The 21040-nt window shown below is 36.8% G+C and overlaps 1 protein-coding gene across 2 annotated transcripts; it reads left to right on the top strand.

The window, feature by feature from the left end:
* The first annotated feature begins 604 nt into the window (after positions 1 to 604).
* On the top strand, positions 605 to 20566 carry LOC149501250 (vanin-like protein 2). Of its 2 annotated transcripts, none has more exons than XM_089733698.1 (10): positions 605 to 824; positions 5505 to 5621; positions 6407 to 6532; positions 6606 to 6778; positions 8617 to 8831; positions 9433 to 9519; positions 14059 to 14162; positions 14931 to 15122; positions 17184 to 17305; positions 18323 to 18885. In XM_089733698.1, exons 1-10 carry the CDS (start codon positions 768 to 770, stop codon positions 18756 to 18758), a joined length of 1629 nt encoding a protein of 542 aa, XP_089589824.1. In that variant the 5' UTR covers positions 605 to 767; the 3' UTR covers positions 18759 to 18885. The 2 variants fall into 2 exon arrangements, with proteins under 2 accessions (XP_089589824.1, XP_089589825.1); XM_089733699.1 differs by lacking the exons at positions 17184 to 17305; positions 18323 to 18885 and adding exons at positions 19705 to 19829; positions 20115 to 20566 and having other exon boundaries at positions 606 to 824.
* Positions 20567 to 21040: the final 474 nt, after the last annotated feature.

Here is a 21040-nt window from a genome sequence, read left to right as displayed (position 1 = left end):
CCCCCACAAAGATTCTCATCATTAACGCCCCCGCAACTGGTGTAGGGAGTCCAACGCTCATATCAATATAATTATTAGCCTATCCATTAAGTACATGTATTTTTTTGATGGATACCAAGTTTCAAGTCAATTGGATGCATCCGTATTTATAACGGCACATCCGTAAAAACCACTATATTAGTATAGATTTAACGATAAAATATCATTTCGAAAAGATTATTATATGTATACCGAAAAAATATTCATCATCAAAACAATATAAAGATATGCTTAACAAATGCAAAATTGCAAATGCAAAACTAGGAATATAATTAGAAAACTAGGAAAATTATATTATTATTACGTTGAGACGTCACGTGGTTGGAAAATACGTTTGCCCAACTGAAACAAAATAGAAGACAAAACACAATAGACTGTATTCAAACACCGTTAGACTAATCTAAAAAAAATCTTACTATATTTATCTCACGATGTTTCACTATCAAATCCTGTTATCTATTATGTCGAATGATGTAAATTGTTTTTATTAATGAACTCAATAGATATGTCGGCTTTTAGTGCACACGTTTTGTATTGTCGTACACTTTGAACTGAGAGGACAGTGCAGTGTGAACGACTTACATAGTTTGACATAGCGTATATACCGTACTGTTATTTTTATCGCATCGAAAACAAGTTCAGTGATTCAGTGTCGGCCACCGTTCCGTACGAGACGGTGCGTGTCCTGTTTGAAGCTTAAAATCATAATTAAAAGTGACTAAGGAATAATGAAACGTTTTATCTTTTGTTTATTATTCGTTTCCCTAACGAAAACTAGCTTTCAAGTAAGTTCAAGTGTGTTGGTTATAAATAAAAATATACATTAATGTTTATTGGTTAACAAAATTAAATGTTATGTGTTTATTTAATAGAATTTGAACTAGAAAATTATCTTTGTTGAAATTATCAGTGGTTTGTTTGAGGTTGATTTTTTTATTTTTTTTATTGCTTAGATGGTTGGATAGCTCACAGCCCACCTGGTGTTATTAAGTGGTTACTAAAGCCCATATACATATACAACGTATGTGCGCCACCCACCTTGAGATATAAGTAGTATTGTCTCAAGTATAGTTACAACGGCTGCCCTACCCTTCAAACCGAAACGCATTACTGCTTCACAGCAGAAATAGACAGGGTGGTGGTGCCTACCCGCGCGGACTCACAAGAGGTCCTACCACCAGCCAGTTTTCACATTTCTCTATTATATACCATTTCTTAGCTCACTCCCCTCTTACACATATCGTCTTTCACGCAATCCATCCATTTTCCTTAAGTCTACCTTTTCCTCTAAACAACATAATTGATAAGTAAATTACATGCGTCAATGTTGAGCAATCGCGATGAAATTTCAGATTATACAGATTTATAAGACACACGATTAGCATTATTATGACTAATAGTAGTTAATAACCTAGCGATAGTGGCCGTTTTTTGCAATGGATGGTAATAATAGGTTGGGGAAAAAGTTTCTTCGCATTTTTTAAGAAAATTCACAAGATTTTTTAATATAGTTTATTTACATTTAACTAAAGTACGTAGGTACCATTTTGTTCGATAACTTTTTGCCATCTTGTAGGTAGGAACATGAACCCATTGCTATAGAAATTTTGAGGCTTCTGATCAAAATACCGTGACAATTGATGTGAATGTGATGTTTAATGCATATGTAATCTTTTCATGTTTATTAATAAATTTTATTATTTGTCATCGTGCGGTAAAATCAACTGGTAGGTAGTACTGATTTACTTTACGACATGATACGGTACATTGATCTTTCCTAATGTCCTATACAAGGGCGGATCCAGCTTTGGGGCCAGGAGAGGGTCACATAGTCAAATTTAGATACGTTCGTTCCCAAACGTTTGCCATTATATAAAGTTATTATATTATATTAAATTAATTAAATATTGAAGGTATGTAGTTACATAAAATCTGAGTGGTGACAAAATATATAAATAAAATCATTATATTCAATTAGTGGTCCACCTAAGTCCTGGAACCAGCTCAGGGGGTGGTCATGACCCCCATGACCCCCCCCCTGGATCCGCCATTGGTCCTATACAAGCAACTGAAAGCTAATGCGAGGCGATGACACACAATAAACTTCTGTACATATTAACACACACGACATATTGGGTGTTAGGAGACCGCTTACGAAAACGAAGACAGACTATAGTAACTACTAATGACACCTTTTAAAAAAATCATATTTTTAAAAAGTTTTATTAGCATTATTTACGCTCCATCATGTTAGTACAGCTAAATGAAACAATAGTTTCATAAAAAATACAGTAGTTTACTAAAAAAAAACCAGCAACGAAACACAAAATCAAAAACAGCTGATGCTCGGATCAACAAACGCTCGGGTGCGGCATTTCTTTTACACGCACACCGGCGTGGCGCGGTGTAGGCGTAGTAGCGCTAATACCGCACTCTCCAAAATCTAGCTATACTTTGCTTACTATCGTCTGTCTTCGTTTTCGGAAGCGGTCTCCTAACATCCAGTATGTATATACTTGCTATGTTTGACGTATGCTTGCTGTATGACGTATACTTTCTATGTCCATTTTTATTAATTTGCTAGTTGACCCGGCAGACTTCGCAGTCTTTCAATAGATAAATAAAAGACATAAACTTTTGTATAAAATAAACTTAAAACAAACAAAAGGAATCCGTTCGACGGGGGACACATCAAAGGAAAAACAAAATTGTTATATTTATTTAATTCATTTTTTATTTACTTCGTTTTCATATTTATCTACATTTTAAACCTTCTCTGGACTTCCACAAATAATTCAAGACCAAAATTAGCCAAATCGGTTCAGCCGCTCTCGAGTTTTAGCGAGACTAACGAACAGCAATTCATTTTTATATATAGAGATTCTTTGATAGGAAATCCTAGATGATGTCCTAGATGTAGGATAGTGTCCTATTTGAGCGGCTGAAAACCTTAAATAAACATGACATAATAGGATTTATTACGAAGCGTATTATGTGAATGTGTATAATACGATGTCTGTTTTGCTATTGCTATTTTTTTTATATCGCGTCGCTTTCGCTTTGATGACTTTGACGCGTAGGACGCGATCTTAGTCGCTTCGGCGTGTTACCGACTCGATACGACTTTGAACCCAAAGCAGAATAGCGTTTATCGAGGTCAATATCAATTGTCAATCGGCTCAATGACCTGATCTGTTTTCAAATTAAAGAGGGAGCTGTATCGTGTGTTACAATAATTCAAAATATATTTTCGAGATTTCGGACATTAGATGCGAATTTATATTCATGAATATTTTATGCCAATATTTATACGTATTTAGTCAGAAGTATTAGAAGATTATGCTATGAATCCTCCCGTGTTTATATCGTACACTTTAGTACAATTTTGTTGCGAAGCAATTGTTCTTTGCTGACTGAATATTATGACAGTTGTTATTGCGACTCAGTATTCGACATCATGTGTTAATATGAGCAGTTTTGTTGTGTTGTCTGTGAATTCCGACAACCGCTTATCAACTAGGCCGGGGATTCCTATAAGGTACAATCTTTTTGCATAATATATTAAACAAAGCATTGGACGAGAACATAAATATATTGTAATCGTATAGTAACCGTAGTCTGTCTGATTCATCAGTATCATATTTCATCATTAAAAGTAGATGAGCAAATCTATTAAAGTACGAGTATATGAAGTATATGCAGGAGAGTATACGGCCCATCTGATGGTGAGTGGTTACCGTCGCTCGTGGACATCAGCAACACCAGGGACAGAGTCAAGCCGCTGCCTACCGTTAAAATCTATTTAACTATCCTGTCGTGATCCAATTCTTATAGAATCGATACTACATCTTCTTGTAATATATTGGGTATCAACTAGCAATCAAAGGAAGTATGTTGTAATTATTTTTTCTGCTACCTACGCCGAAAGTTCGGTTTTCCTCCCACTGTACAGGGAAGAAAGTCTAACTTTTCCTCCCGCTGTACAGGGAAGAAGGTGCAACTTTTCGTCCCTGGGTACTGACAAGTGCGCATGCGCGTTAGTGTTAAAATTCTCCGCCATTGTTGTGCTCGGATAGTTTGCAATATTGTGTTTAGTGTAAAAGTGAAATAAACAAAAGGCAATAAAATTTAATAGTGAAGTATTAAACAAAGATGAGTTCGTCAGACAGTTCTTATTCAATTAGTAGTAGATTATTTATAAATAAATAAAACAATAAATTGTTTTTTTATGAGTACGGGGGGGCTCCGCCCCCCCCCTTACCCCCTGCCAGGGCTTTGCCCCTGGACCCGGACTCAGTACTCCACTAACTTTCGGCCTGGTAGGAGAAAAAATAGTATGTGCACCGTGGGAAAAAAGAAGGACATCTTATCCCGCGGCAATTTTACACGCGGTAGGAAATGTCCTACTTTTCTTCCTTGGTGCACAATGTACTATTGTAATAGACTACAGTTATGTCACCGCCTGCCTCACACATAAGGGAACGAAAGATCTTGAATTAGTTCGGCAGAACAAAGATATCATTTAGCGGGGGGAGCTTAGTATCCTCGCTTTGCTTTTTATTCAAGATATCCTTACTTCTATCCGTAGTGCTCGATTGATGAATGAAAACGAAGTAACCAAAGGCACATTAGCAAAAAGCAATGGGGATAGATTGTAATCAATGACAAGGATATGGCTAAAAATGAATGAAAAAGATTTTTGCAATTGAAAGTGCCGTGTGAATTCGGATGTAAATTAGTCCTTTGACTGCCGTGCTATAGTCACGGGTGCCCCACTTGACGCACTGAAGTAATAATTGCTGGTGATAGGTCCTCTTATGAGTCCACTCGGGTCGGTACCACCACCCTGCCTATTTCTGCCGTGAATCAAGTAATGCATTTCGGTCTGAAGGGTGGGGTAGACGTTATAACCGTATGAGACCTTAGAAATTATATCTCAAAGTGGATGGCGCATTTACATTGTCTGTGGGCTCCAGACACTACTTAACACCAGGTAGGCTGTTAGCTCGATCACCCATCTAAGCAATAAAAAAAAAAAAAAACAGGGAATCCTAAATTGGGGCTGGATGACGGTGCGGGATTTGTTCCCAGTTATTATCATCATACATATTATATCGAGGGGTGGAAGGCGTGTGTGTGAAGGTGTGTTTTAAGTGACAATTTTGCAACTTTACAGCAGAGCTATTTAAAGTTTGAAAATGTGGAAAAAATATCATAACAAAAAACTTCTTTAGCTATTTCAATAGAACAAACTTAATTGAAGTTTAATTAAAAACATCGAACTGTTGACGATAATTCCAAATACCAGACACATTTAATTACAAAGCTAAATGTTACATATTAAGCGTAATGTCACATAAACCGCCTTTTACCTCTTGATATATTTAATTCGGTCACAAAAGGCTGGCTTCACATAACAAGGAAACTATACTGTTTATATTGAAGGGACCGTGTTTATATTGCAGAAGTCAACACCCCAGGATAGCCAGTACGTAGCAGCGGCTGTTGAATATATCGTGTCAGGTGATGTCGATCAAAATATCCGTAACTACGTTCGTTACATCGAGGAAGCTGCTAAACAGGTAAGTGGAGAATCTTCTTTTTCTCCATCTTATCCCGCTATGAGAGGGCGACACAGCGAAATTTTTCTATTCCATTGTCTTCTATCAGCCGTCATCTTAACACTCACTCCTCTCTCTCTCATATCGTCATTCACACACTCCATCTATGTCTTCTTCGATCGACCTCTTCCCCCTCTACCTTGCACTACCATTTCCGTACATCTCCTAGTCACATGCATCTCCTCTTTATCATCAAGGATTTTTCTCTTCCATTCTTTTCTATCAGCCGTCATCTCAACACTCACTCCTCTCTTTCTCATATCGTCATTCACACACTCCATCCATGTCTTCTTCGGTCGACCTCTTCCCCCTCTACCTTGCACTATCATTTCCGTACATCTCCTAGTCACATGCATCTTCTCTCTACGCGTCTCATGTCCATACCACGCTAACCGTCCGTTCTTTAATTTGTTTATTGCCGGGGCTACTTTCACACTTCCTCTGATATTCATTCTAAGCAGGTACGTAGAGAATGTCATGTTTTATTTGACCCGTGTAATTCAATTTGAGAGTTTGTTAAATCGCCTGTGTAAGAGTTCATTCTGTATTGACTGTTTATATGGAAATAGTCGAAACTGATGCGAAAAAAAAATGTCACCAGTGATTCAATTCAAATTTAGGAGAGCCTGATTGTTAAATTCTGTTCACTATTAAATGACCTTACTGGTTTTAGAAATAAGATTGAATCTCGTTTAGATTTGAGCTTGGAGGTTTTAACCTTTCTAACTTTTTACGTTTTTGTGCAGAATGCGGACATCATAGTTTTCCCCGAACTGACCCTGACCAACAGAAGCACAAGTTTTGTAGCGCCGTTTCATGGTATTTTAAAACAATACCCGATACCTGCATTACATCCGAACTTATACGACAACGTATGTAATTTTTATTTATCTTAAAAATTAAAACTAATTGGACTGTTTAAAAATTAAAAAAAATGTTATTCAGATTATGGTGTCAATATCGGCGGCTGCAAGAAGTAATCAAATCTACGTTGTGATCAATGGCCGAGAGCTCATGGACTGTACTAAGAATGACACCGGCGAACCTTGTCCGGAGCTGAAAGAATATATCTTTAATACAAACGTTGTGTTTGATAGGAACGGAGCCGTACTCGATCGGTAAATAGAATACTTAAAACGCTATAGAGATAAATCAATTTAAATATTATTAGATAATGACAGAGTTTCTTTGATAAATTGTGTTTATTAGAAATTATATTTAAATACGAATTACATATTGATAAAATTATGAAATATGAATAATATTTCACAGACAGAATAATAAAAACACATGAACTGGTTATTTAAAGAAAAATCAAAATTATCGATAAAGTTGATTATTGAAAACACGAATAAAACAACATTTTCTGAAAATAAATCGTAGCTAGATCGATTTATCGCCCCCGAAATCCCCTGTATACTAAATTTTATGAAAATCGTTGGAGCCGTTTCCGAGATTCATATTATATATATATACAAGAATTGCTCGTTTAAAGATATAAGATAAGATATGTTCAATGTAAAGTGGTATGTATTGGGTTTTTTGAATAGTTAGCGTAGTCTAAATGTACACATACATATGTTGTGTCGTCATCGATCTTAATTATCCTATAACGATCAAAGGAAACACTGGTTTTGTTTTCTAAAAAGCACACGTTTTATGAGTCATAAAATTATTAATCTGGTATTTCCCGAGCGATATGACTTGTCCTTCTTCAAATGAAACTTGTGGAGAGTACTTAACAGTAGGCAGCGGCTTGGCTCTGCTCCTGATATGGCGGTAACCACTCACCATCAGGTGGGCCGTAAGACACGGCCGTCTGCCACCAAGGGCAATAAAAACACCTATTTCAAAGTAACATAAATAAGGGTGCAAAGTGATATACCTAATTAACACGCTGACTGCGTTATGCTGTTTAACACATTCACTGCTATGAAGGTCACCGGTGCCCTACCCGGCGCACTGAAGTAATTATGTCGATTTCTGTTACTAAGCGCCTGGATTGCCTAACTTTGCTTTCTTTGTTTGTTAATGTATGTTTAGTAGTACCTAGTAGTAGTATTTTAGGTCTCTTAGAAATAGATTAATTCTCAGTATCTTCGGATTCGTCTTTACCAGAGTCTACTAGATATTCCGACGCCTTAGTAAGAAGAACCAAGAGCGAAATCGACATAGTTACTTCAGTGCTCGGCGTAGGGCACCGGTGACCTACATGGCAGTCAACGTGTTAAAAAAAACCCATGCTTTTTTTTTTCTATCTAAGCTGAGAGCCTTGAGGGGCTATTTCAGCGTAAACTTAACTAGTAGGTGAGCTCACGGGGCTCAAGCCTGACAACGTTGCTAACACGTATCCTAGCAAGAGCCGTGCTTCGCAGAATCCATCGCCGGTTCGGAAACGCGACCCCCTGAGAAGATCCGGGTCAGATCCGGAGAAACTCAGTGGTCTGTGTCTGAGGGTTGATTTACTCGTCGAGCCCCTCCTCGCAAGCGACGGGTTGGACGAGAACGATGACCGGAGCCTCATGCGCGATTGCCCTCCGACTACATACACATTTCTATCATTATATGCATATTCAATAAATATTCTTTGTGAGATCTATCAGGTCTCATACGCACTGTGAAGAAGTCCAATTTTGCCTCGAAAATACCTCATACGCATTTATTTATTTATTTATTAGATGGGTGGACGAGCTCACAGCCCACCTGGCGTTAAGTGCTTACTGGAGCCCATAGACATCTACAACGTAAATGCCGCCACCCACCTTGACATATAAAGTCTCAGTATAGTTACAACGGCTGCCCCACCCTTTAAACCGAAACGTATTACTGCTTCACGGCAGAAATAGGCAGGGCGGTGGTAACTACCCGTATGGACTCACAAGAGGTCCTGCCACCAGTAATAATATTTATCCTGCAGTCAAAGTGTTTAATAAATCAACGAAATATCCGCTTTTAGGTATCGCAAGATCAATCTATTCGGGGAAAGTTCGCACACGCCTGCTCTGACGCCGGACTTGGGCTACTTCGAAACCGATTTTGGGGTTAAATTCAGTCACTTCATCTGCTTCGACTTAATGTTTCAAGTGCCAGCGGTGCAGTCCGTGCAAAAACTGAAGGTCACCGATGTATTGTTTACCACAATGTGGTTCTCCGAATTGCCTTATTTAACCGGTGAGTATTACCGAATACTGCATTAGGATGATTTGGTTAATTTGTTTTTTTTAATTAAATATCATAGGTACTTCTGATCCTGTAGTCGTTGAAATATAACTGCAATTCAAGGGTGTGCCGCAAAGGGTTTTTCCCAATTCTCAATTCCCAAGACCCAAATAAAATTGTAATAAAAAGTCGGATACCGATGTGTTAGGTTTTTTAAATTACTAATATAAGTAATACTTAAAAAATGAATGGTTTTTACTGATAAAAAATACAGTAGAATAATAATAATTATACTATTTTAGGTTTGAACGTCATTGAAAACCCCAATTTTATTTGATACTGCTACACTCTTCTATTTATTTATTTGTGAGGAAACAGTAAAAAACTTGAGTACAAATATTATCTGTTAAAACACACGGGCTGACAGCGAATATTGACTTAAAAAAACTAACATTAATAAATTTAATTGTACATATGAGTACTATTATAGGAAAATATAAAAATTCCAAAAATAAAAATACCAATATTTAAATTGGACTGAAATAATATTATTGTTATATAATAATATTTACTCAACAATAATATAATGTTATCATTGTAATTATTGTTACAGCTGTACAAATACAAGAAGCGTATGCTTACGAGATGAACATAAATTTCATTGCGGCCGGCGCGAATAATGTCAGGATCGGTTCTGCAGGTACATAATTAATGTTTAAGCTTAATTGTTTTTGTTTATTTATTTGGGGAACCAACAGTACAAACAAACATTTATAAAAAAACTAGCAAACCCGGCGAACTCCGTTTCGCCACCAGATGGCTTCGTTTTATGTAACATTTCGTTTGGTGATTAAAAGATGAAGAATTTTTTTTTGTTTGTTTTATATTTGAAAAGGAAAAAAAAATTCATTTCACAACAGTAATGAATTCATTTCGATTACAAAAATGAAGTGTTATTTAGTTGAACTTCTCTAAGTAAATGAAAGTGAATCCAAAGTAAATACTGAATCGAAGCGTTATACGTGTCCGCAAATTATCCATTTCATTGAAGTGCTCTTTGGTCTGACGTTAACACAAACAAAGCGGATGGTTTCCCAACTCGTGAACACGCAGCGTATAACTGCCCATGTGAAAAACAATGATTTTCTAAATTTATCCCGCAAACACTAAGCGATTGGCCTTGCGACTTATTAATTGTCATTGCGAACGCAAGGCGAACTGGAAATTGCAATCGTTTGAAGTCAAACGGAAGATCAGTCGGAAACATTGGTATTCGAGGAATACATACATTTTCACCTGCGTACTTTCCGTTAATAATGGTTGCCTCAATCAAATTCGGCATAAGTCTTTTTACCGAAAGTCGAGTACCGTTGCAAAATCGCCCTGGATTCAAATTACGCAATATCATAATAACTGTACCAACTTTGAGTTGCAAGTTATGTGGTGGAAATCTTGGTAACTCCAGAGAGTTCAAAAACTCCGTTGGATAATTTACTACATCATCGGGATTTGTTATGGAATCAACGGATTTGTATGTCACTAAATCGCCAGCAATTTTTGATTGAATGGTGAAATTCAGTGCGTGTACATCATTATTCTTTGCGGCAAGAATTGCTCGTTGAGTTAACCAAGCATAATTCTAATAATTCTCACTAATGTTTGGGAAAACATTTTCAATAAAAGCTAATTGAGAGTCTACAAATCGGCGGCAAAAAGTCGTTGGTAAGAGTAATTAATCCAGATGTCGCATCAACTGGGACTTTTCCATTTCCAACAGCTAACAATTGTTTGGAAAATTGTGCAGCACTTTGATCATTTTGAAGTTGAACTCTCATATTAGTGGTTAGCGATAATGTTTTTACGTTATTTCATAAAGGTGATGCCTTCAGGCAAGCATTCAATTCATCTGCAGGCGTTCCACGGGGAATTACTGGCAACGTCTGCCTGAAATCGCCTGCCAACAATATGATTAAGCCGCCAAAGATGTTGTTATTTCGCCGAAAATCCTTCAGTGTGAAGCTAAGTGCTTCAAGTGATTTCTTATGTGCCATTGTGCACTCATCCCAAGCAATGAGCTTGCATTGCATCAACAATTTTCCCATTGCACTGGATCGGGAAATACTGCATGTTGGAGTATCAATTGTGTTTAAATTGAGTAGCAACTTAAGCGCAGAACGTGCAGTACGACTGCCATCTAGAAGAGTCGCCGCAATTCCAGATGATGCTAACGCCAAAGCTATGTCACATCTTGATCGAATAGTAGCTAAAATCAATGAAATGACAAATGTTTTCCCTGTTCCTCCAGGTGCGTCCAGGAAGAATAGACCACCAGTATTATTGTTCACCGCCTGCATTAATGTTTCGTATACTTGTTTTTGCTGTTCATTCAGCAACGGCACATTATTTCGGACGAATTCCTGCAATGTATCAACATTGTATTGCAGCTCTCGATTTAATGCTTGGTTGAATGCATCGTGCATCGATCGATTTGGCGCAATCATTCCTACTTCAATCAGTAGCTTGTTTGCAATAGTCAAGCATTGATCCTCAATCAGAATAAATCCTTCATTGTAGATTTCATCGGTTATTTGGATGTCAGGATTATTCGTTTGAATGCGCAAGCGATGCAAGATATCTTCACATATGTCGTCTTTGTATTTGTTCCATAACTGAATTGGTTGTGAAGGAAAACATGTGGTGATGATAATTGCGAACAGCGTTCGTATTTGGTACGCATTTGATGAAACAACTGAATCCGCAAGTGTTAAATCCCAATGAGAATCGTTCTCCAGCAAACCCAATAGTTGACATGCTTCTCGATATGTTTGGCATTGGTGGCCATTCACAGTTTTGAAATGCGCAAATGATTTTGGTCCACGTACATTTACCAACAGCAGCCGCAAATAAAAACATTCATCATTTCTAGGATGAACGGTATACATGCGACCTAGTGCATCAGTGGAAAACACCTGTGGCCAATCTGGAACTGGGGTTCCTTGTTTGCGACGTTGGAATTTCTTTGTTGATTGATTCCAAGTGTTACTTGGGCATTTCAACGTACATCAGCGTCGCTGCGAATGGGTCTGCTTCACACATTGCAAAGAAGCTAGTCAATGTTGTCAATGGTGGTCTCTCAGCTCGTTGTGCCGCATTAGCCTCAGTGAAGTAAACTCTTTGGCCATTTTCCAAATGCACTGCTAAATGTACAACTGTTGGATATCTTTCATGAATTTGAAATGACAATAATCGCCACAGTGCTTCATTAGTACTGACGTATCTGCCCATTTGGAAGTTGCTGATTTCGTCATTCGCATTTTCCGTCGCAATACCAAACACAACCATGTCCCTGCCTTTTGTGACGTACTTGCACAAATATTTGATTGATTTGGCCGAATGACAACTCTCAACGTTTGCATGTGTTTCGAAAAATCGTGATAGCAGCGGGCAATATGGTACAATGAATTCATTTCCGATCTCAATCTCTTGATTTTGAACTTAACTTTGATAGTTCGACCATTATCTTCTTTTGAACGCCGACGATAAACTGGATATCCATCGTTCCCTGTGACTGTTTCAGCAACTAACGGTCGCGGATATCGTTTTGTGCACTTTCCATCAGCCATGCAAGGCGATAATGGATTTAATGCACCGCACGGTCCATGCACCATCTGTGTCGTCACAATGTCGTGTAGATGGGGATTAATGACTGGATCAGGAATTTCAGCTGATATGATGTCATCCACTTCATTTGAATGTAATTTGGTCAGCAACCAAATTAGGATATGAGCATGCGGTAAACATTCGTTTAGTAATTAGATTTAAAATAAGAATTTAATCGATCAGAAATTTAACTTTTTATTATTTTTCCTGGGTTCTTAGCTTTGAGATTATTATAAATATAATCTATGTTATATGTTTAGTTCGATTTATGTTAAAAAGAATATAAAGTAACAAATTAAAATGTTGTAAAACGTTATTTATTTCAAAAGGTTTCTAAACGTTTTGTTGGTTTTCAAAATGACATCCAGCAAAGTGACGTTTTCTAAAGTCGGGGCGGAATAAGCCCCCTGAGCAGAGAACAATGAGTAGCTGTCAAACAATGTATCACGCACGGGCGCCATCTACTTAAAATATTGGTTTGTAGTACATGCTATGTATCAGAGATGGCGCTGTATGTGAAAAAAGATTTTCCCGCTTTTCTGTTGAAATTTTTCTGAATGAATATGCTGAATGCTGAATTTTCTTTGCTATAAACCTCACGGAGCCCAAGATCTTTCCAACGAATGCAAAACCGTGAAAATCGGTTCGTGCGTTCTGGAGTTATAGCGTCAGGAAGGAAAACCCGACTTATTTTTATATAAATTAATAGATAATAGATAGCTAAAACGATAACCAAACAAGTTTCCACAATCAAAATCACATATAAGTAGAAAGTGGACAAAAGAAGTCGGGAGTAGGAAGTCTCAGGATCTACTTGTAGTATTAACTAAATATATAATAATAACAGTAATTAATAACTGGGAACAAATTACGCATGGTCATTCGGCCCCAAATTATAATATAGATAATAAGATAGATAAGAAACACCCAGACGGCGAGCAAACAAAATTGGCGCATCACTTTCTTTCTTTTTCCTACCTATTCTAGTAACCTCGAAGGGTTATTTTAGATTCACCGAACTGGTAAGTGAGCTCACGGGGCTCAAACCGGAGTGGTGCTAACACTGGTCCTAGCAAGAGCAGTGCTTCGCAGAATCTACCACCGGATCGGAAATGCGACCCACTGAGAAGATCTGGCGAGAAACTCAGTGGGCTGTGTCTATGGGCTAATTTACTCGTCGAGCCCTTCGTCGCAAGCGACGGGTTCGCGAAGACAGTGAGCGGTTCATCACACGAATGTTTACTAGCTATGGGAATTAAACCCACGGTCCTTGACGCAACTGTCAGGTCCGCTTATTACTGCACCATCGAGTCAATCTCTTCCTATTTAATAAATGTTTGAGTGTTTTATGGAAATAATCAACGCAACGTTCCACGCTAAAAGTAAAATAAAAAATTGTTAAATAGCATTATGTAATTAATATAATATATTTCAAGTGGAATTATGACTTAAATTCAATAGTGTTGTTTCAGTACAATTACCTACTGCGATAGCTTAAACATTTAATTTTCTTGAAAATATTCCTTGTGTTCAAATTTAAATCCTAATAAGTTAGGCTTAAGTCGAGAGTTGTTTACAGGATCGGGAATATATTCTGGACGAGCTGGCGCGTTGGTTAGCATCATGCCAGGAGTGCCGACCACGCGCCTTCTCGTCTCCAGAGTACCGAAAATTCCCGGACAAGTAAATATTAGTATTTATTACATAGTCTATAATTATCATTAATATCATGGTAACAGATCTTAAATAAATTCATAGGCAATGTCTCTTTTGATGTTCCTTGGCTAAGCTAAGTCTAAGCTATAATCCTCACTGTGCAAATCCTTGTCCTCGTAGGCAGACGAGCTTACGGCCCACCTAATGGTGAGTGGTTACCGTCACCCAAGGATTTAAGCAATGCCAGGGGCAGAGCCAAGCCGCTGCCTATTGCTTAATACTCTCCACAAGCCTCGTTTGAAGATGTAATTTTTTTATTTAAAGAGGTCCAGCAAATCAGCAAAGCAGAAAAGTGTAGAGTTGGTTCATCAGTCACTTCAACCGCTTTTATAGTTAATACGACATCCCTAAAATCATCGAGAACTTTCAACACAAGTCGAGTATTTTGGATGTGTGTTTCCGCTATCTGACAATAGATGGCGTTGTATCTCTTGATCTTTCTCGAATTTGCGAGTTCCTTTGATGTTCGTTTCGGCTATTCGGCGATAGATGGCGTTACTCTTACCGGCGCAACGATAAAATAACGAGGCCTGCGGAGTACTCAATGGTAGGCAGCGACTTGGCTGTGCCCCTGGCATTGCTGACGTCCATGAGCGACGGTAACCACTTACCATAAAGTGGGCTGTTTGCGCGTCTACATACAAAGTTTTTTTTTAAATAATTAAATAAATTATTTAATTCTATGAAATAATTTTGTGAATTTTATGAAATCCAAATGGTTTTTTTTGTGTTTAGGTTTCCGGAGAATACCCTGGACCGATTTATGATAATCCATCAGATCACGACAATTTGAAACTGATCACCGATCCGTCTTTGGTCTCGCACGTCAGCAAGTTACTCGTGCCCGGCTTCCAGGAGTTTACGCTCACGGATAAAGACGTCAGCTGCACATTCAGAGCTAGGCTGAACTACGGAATTGGAGAGACGGTAATGGAACAAAAACAAACTAAACAAATACATTATTTTTAATCAACGCAACGCATTAAAGACGGTGACAATTTTTTGTAGGCTCTTTTTATCATTAACGATACCAAAAATAGGCGATTTCTGATATTTGCATGGCATGATAGAATTCAGTTTCAATGGAATAGGATTTTGGGCTACTCAATTGATTTACCTAGTCATTCCTAGTTTACATTACCTAGTTTCAAGGTCCATATTTTTTATTTTTTTCGTTGCATGGAATTAAAATTAACTTAAAAAAACAACTAACTACATTTTCGAATATTATCATTCCGTACTTTAAGCGATTTATAGTAAACATATTTTTTCATTTGAAAACAAACACTGCATGAACTAATTCAAAGAATTATTCATTAATTGTTAAGGTTAGTGACGATTTACCGTCGTAAAATAACGAACCTCGAAATTAGAAGCAAAAGGTCGGATATTTACGGATCAGTTTCACATTTGAAATTAAACATTTCAAATTGTACGTTCTAATTTATTTAATTATAGACTAGTTTTTACGTCCGATTTCGTTTAGTTACATGTAAACAATAAAAGTATATTATTTGGCAATAATACTTTCTTTCTGTATTAAATCTAGGCGGCGTCCTTTTTGTACCTCTGATAATCCGATTCCGATCCGGTGGTAGATTCAGCGAAGCAATGCCCTTGCTAGGGCTAGTGTTGGCAAATTCGCCAGGCTAAGCCCCGTGAGCTCGCATTTATTTTTATTTATTTTTTTATTGCTTAGATAGGTAGACAAGCTCACAGCCCACCTGGTGTTAAGTTGTCACTGGAGCCCATAGACATCTGCAACGTAAAAGCCGCCAATCGCCTTGAGATATGATTTCTAAGGTCTCGGTATAGTTACAACGGCTGCCCCACCCTTCAAACCGAAACGCATTACTGCTTTACGGTAGAAATAGGCAGGGCAGGATATATACATTCGCTGATGCTAATATAAACCCACAAGGTTGCTACCATAAATAGGCAAGGAAATATGCAAAGTTTCATGATGATCGCATGATTAGTTATATGGGTTAAGATATGATGTGGATTTCTACGAAATACTCAAACATATCGCAGTCGAGACTCTTGAGATAAAGACAAACAATCTACCGATAAAGAAATGTAAAATGTGTTTATTAATTTGAGCACTATCATCAGAATTTACAAAAGATAGTAATTAAATAAGAATCACATAACCGTGCACTTACTGTGTTACGTAACAGTGTTTTAACAACACTTGATATCTATAACTCTTGTCATATCTCAACAACAAAAAAATACAAAACAAGAGAGAAACGACAATTTGATAAAACTAGAGGTCCCGCAGTAGTCGAAATTCGACTATAATTAATTGGAATTGTATGTTTGTACCCAATTATGATTGTATTTTATACTTCTATAATCACAAATTTCGCCAAAACTACACTATAAAAATATTAACAAAGACATACAATATTTAATCTCTATTTGACAACAGACGTTAAGAATAAAAGTTTGACAATAAATAGTATGCATGCGTGTGTGCGTCAAATACATGGTATGTAGTGTGTGTAATGTTTTCTTTATTGATTTAATGTATCTTTTATGCATTATTTAAAAAAAATATTAGCATTGTGCACTTCTTCTCTATATTCTCTATAAGTGTGGAAAATTTCATACTTCTCCGTCCGCGCAATTTTCGTAAAAAGGGATACAAAGTTTTTGCTTCACGTATTAATATATAGATAGAGGTATTATTGTGAATTTATTTTTGTGATATGTAAATCCGACCTAATGGTTCTCGTGTCGAGAAATGTGCATGCTAGTAAGTCTATAAATTAACTTTTTTAGTATTCTTGTTTTTATTAACATCACCTTTTTGCTTCATTTGGAATTAACCTCAAGCTTTTACTGTCTTGCCTGGTCACTAACATGTCGAATAGTAAAATAAATTAGTAAAAAAAACTAACATCATTATATGTATATATAAAAGTAGATAATCTCTTAAATTTAATGTTTACAAAATTGAAAAAAAAAAATATTGAATTTCAGTTCCCACATTTCCGGGCCGTGGTGCAAGATGGTGCTAACATCTACGCTCATCGTGAAATAGGCGTCGCCGCTTGTTCGGTGGTTGCTTGTTCTAATAACGAGTTTAAAAGCTGCGGAAGAAGGTTGGTTTTTTGTTGTTTACGTCGGGTTTGTGAAATCAATCGTCGATAAGACGACGATAAGATCACAAAATTTTCATTTCAATGTAATCCTACAGCATAGCCATCCCACTATCCAATCCACTATTCCGAAAACCGGTCAACGTTCTCGTGAACCCGTCGAATGTGACGAAGGGTTCGGCGAGCGAACTAACCCATAGACACAGCCCACTGAGTTTCTCGCCGGATCTTCTCAGTGGTTCGCGATTCCAATCCGGTGGTAGATTCTGTAAAGCACTGCCCTAGTTAGTCCTAGGGTTATCAAATTTGCCAGGCTGAGCCCCGTAAGCCTACACGTTAGGTGAAGGCTTACGGGGCTAGTATAACCCCTCGAGGCTATTAAGATAGGTAGGTCTAATCTATACATCTATACATATAAATAAAATTGGAGTGTCTGTTTGTAATATTGAAATAGCCTCTTTTTACTACATGCAAATGAATATATATACGGTACATACACCAAAATATTTTTTTTTACAATTTTTGTCTGTCTGTCTGTTTGTTCCGGCTAATCTCTGGAACGGCTGGACCGATTTGAGCGGGACTTTCACTGATAGGTAGCTGATGATATAAGGAGTAACTTAGGCTACTATTTTTAGACTAGCTTCGCCCCGCGGCTTCACCCGCGGTACGACAATAACCGCGGGTAGCATCGCGGGACTCAGCTATCAATCAATAATAAAATATAATATTTCCGAAGAGAAGCGAGAGCGGGTCGCTAGTTATCCAATAAAACCGTTGCATTCTGGTTTAAATTTTTGAACTATTTCTATTATAGTTACAAAGGGTGGGGCAGCCGTTGTAACTATACTTAAGACCTTGTATCTCAAGGTGGGTGGCGCATTTACGTTGTGGATGTCTATGGGCTCCAGTAACCACTTAACACCAGGTGGGCTGTGAGCTCGTCCACCCATCTAAGCAATAAAAAAAAAAGACTGATTATCAAAAAAATATTAATCTCATCTTACATTCAATTTTCAGATATAAACATGAAAAAGCGAACGTTGAAATTGAAGATTTGGCAATCAAGATGACAACATACAGTAACACTCACAACACAACTTTACAATGCGATAATGTTGTATATTACCCTGTTTCTTTCGGGGAAAAAAAATTTCCACTCGACACTAAAAACTATACGTTCACCAAAGAAAAATCACAGGACAAAGACGTTGAAACAGGAAATCGATGGCACCTTCTATTTCAGCTAAACAAGCCACAAAAGGACTTAATGGCTTTTGGAATTTGGGGCAGATTATATTTAAGAGATGTCACCCACAAGCAACATGTGACTAATGAAGATATAGATGATTTTGAAAATATTTTAGATTTGATTTATGGGAAAAGAAAAGAAATATCAAATGAATTAAATGCTATCGGAAATGATAATGACAAATACGAAATCGACGAATCCTAAGTTTGAATAGAATACATATTCTACATGTAATTACCTAACAATTCAACCCATCTTAAGTGACTATTAATTAAATTTTAAGAAATGTAATTTGTGAAAATTAAAATAAAAATTTTTGATCTCTCTGGTACGTTTCGTTTCATGATCTGAAAATATGATGATTGTTAATAATAATTTTTTTCAAGGGATTTTATGACCTGGTAACTTAAACCTTTAGGTCATGTCTTATTTTAATTCTCATTTTCATGAAAAATTATAATATGGAGTGAAATGAAATGAAAAGAAATGAAGATGATTAATTTGAGACATTAATCAACTGGGATAAAATTAAATGAAATGAGATGAAATGATATGGGATGACATATAATCTCAGTAAAATGGTGGTCATTTACTGAGACTTTTTCAGTGGACTTTTTGGAGGATCCTGAGAAGTTACGTTCAGCGGCTTTGTTTCATTTTCCCACATTTGTGCACTTTTACAGATATTAAACAGTTAATAAACCACCGTTATTACACATTTAAGCCTGAAGAAACACTAAATAGACAAAATAAAACAAATCACACAACTTCGCTCCTCGCATTCCCGCCAAAAAGTCCCATAGTAATTAGAGGGCGAGATTGTGCACATTGGCTGTATCTACATAATGACTGAAACAAAGAGGTCCCATTTAATATTTTGAATAGCAGCTTTCTCAAGTTCAAGACGGTTTTCATTGTAATACGACATATTTACGGCGAAAAGAAGAAATCTTAATATTAGGAAACACTAACAACTACATTTTCTATTTAGAGAATATTGACCACAGATTATACAAAAGTGCTATCCACAAAATTTACTATTATACTTTGTATCAAAAATATTGCCCATTAATTCCATTCTCAGATATTTTTCTTAATTATACCTATTTTCAAAATTTATAAAGCAAATTTATTATAATTTTGATTACAGCACTATAAATACAGAGCCGTTGCGTTCAGTGGCGTGAGATCATTCTCGGGAGATGCCACCGGCGGTAACAGGGTCTGTGGTATTGTAGCCTGCACCGGAGAAACCTTAGACACATGCGGAAAGAGGTACTGTTATTTGGAAAACATATCTTTCGAATTTCTAGAAAGCAATTCGAAATTTATTGATATTGATTACCAATAAAATAAATTATTCGAGTCTTAAATACGAAGTAACTATGTTCTTGTGAAAAACAAGTCAGGAGAGTAAATGTTTTAAGGAATGAATCATTCGTTTCTCATGCTACTTTAAAAAACTATAGCAAATTAATTATGTTTAGGATCTCTAGCATTAGTTTTATATTTCCTTAGAGACTTAATCACGATATTCTAAACGTGTTTTATTGTTTGCAGATTCGACAAATACAATTCCACGTCATTTGGCACCTTTGAAGAATTGGAAATATTAGGAACAATGCCTACCTCGATTACAGATGCAGCCTTGAGTGCGGAAAATTCGGTAGTTTACCCGGTCTCAGTGAAAAGTTCTTTAATGCCCTTAGAGCCCACGACTTACACTTTCAATAAAGTAGTGAGCACGCAGATTACTTTATATGATTATGCCTTGAGTGTCCATGAAGTTGAGCTGTACAGTTTCGCTCTGTGGGGTCGTGTCTTTGCCACGGACGGCGACGAAGCCACACCGCCGTTCAATTCTTCCAACACACTTGGTCCTGTACGATTGAATCACTTAATACTAATGGCAGGACTGTTTTTATTTAGGAAATATTTAATTTAAGTTCCTGTGGCCCTTTCTTTGGTTTTCCTGAATCGGGTACACAATTAAAACTAATGTTATGGTTTAATATCTCGTTTTTATTGCCATCATTATAATTTCACACAGAACAAACCATCGATCTATATTCAGAGGATCCCATATCCCATATGTTACATAAATGCCAATCATCTTTTTTATTATGGTTTGGCTTTATTCTTTCTTTTTTCGAATTTGAATTTTTTCCAATTTTGACACATTCTCCAATCAGTCCTACAATTTGCAACTGTAATTTGAAATATAGGGTGGTTACGTGACTATATTTTTATGACGTTTGGTCATTAGTGTTACGAAAAATAGCATGAAATAAAACAAATTGGTATTATATATATTTTGTGATAAGTATAATAATTTAGTATTTAATAATAGACCACTAAAATAGATCAGTCAGGTCAGTACCCGTCAATTAGCATTACTGATAGATTAAATTAGCCTTTATTGCTGTTAGAGCTTAACTTATTTAACTAAACATAAAATGATAACAATAGAGGTAAGAAAACTATAA

This window comes from Bombyx mandarina, chromosome 16 (assembly GCF_030267445.1).
Source record: "Bombyx mandarina strain Sakado chromosome 16, ASM3026744v2".
Classification (NCBI taxonomy): Eukaryota; Metazoa; Arthropoda; class Insecta; order Lepidoptera; family Bombycidae; genus Bombyx; species Bombyx mandarina.
The sequence above is the reverse complement of the archived record's forward strand: the minus strand, read 5'-3'. Positions and strand labels throughout refer to the sequence as shown.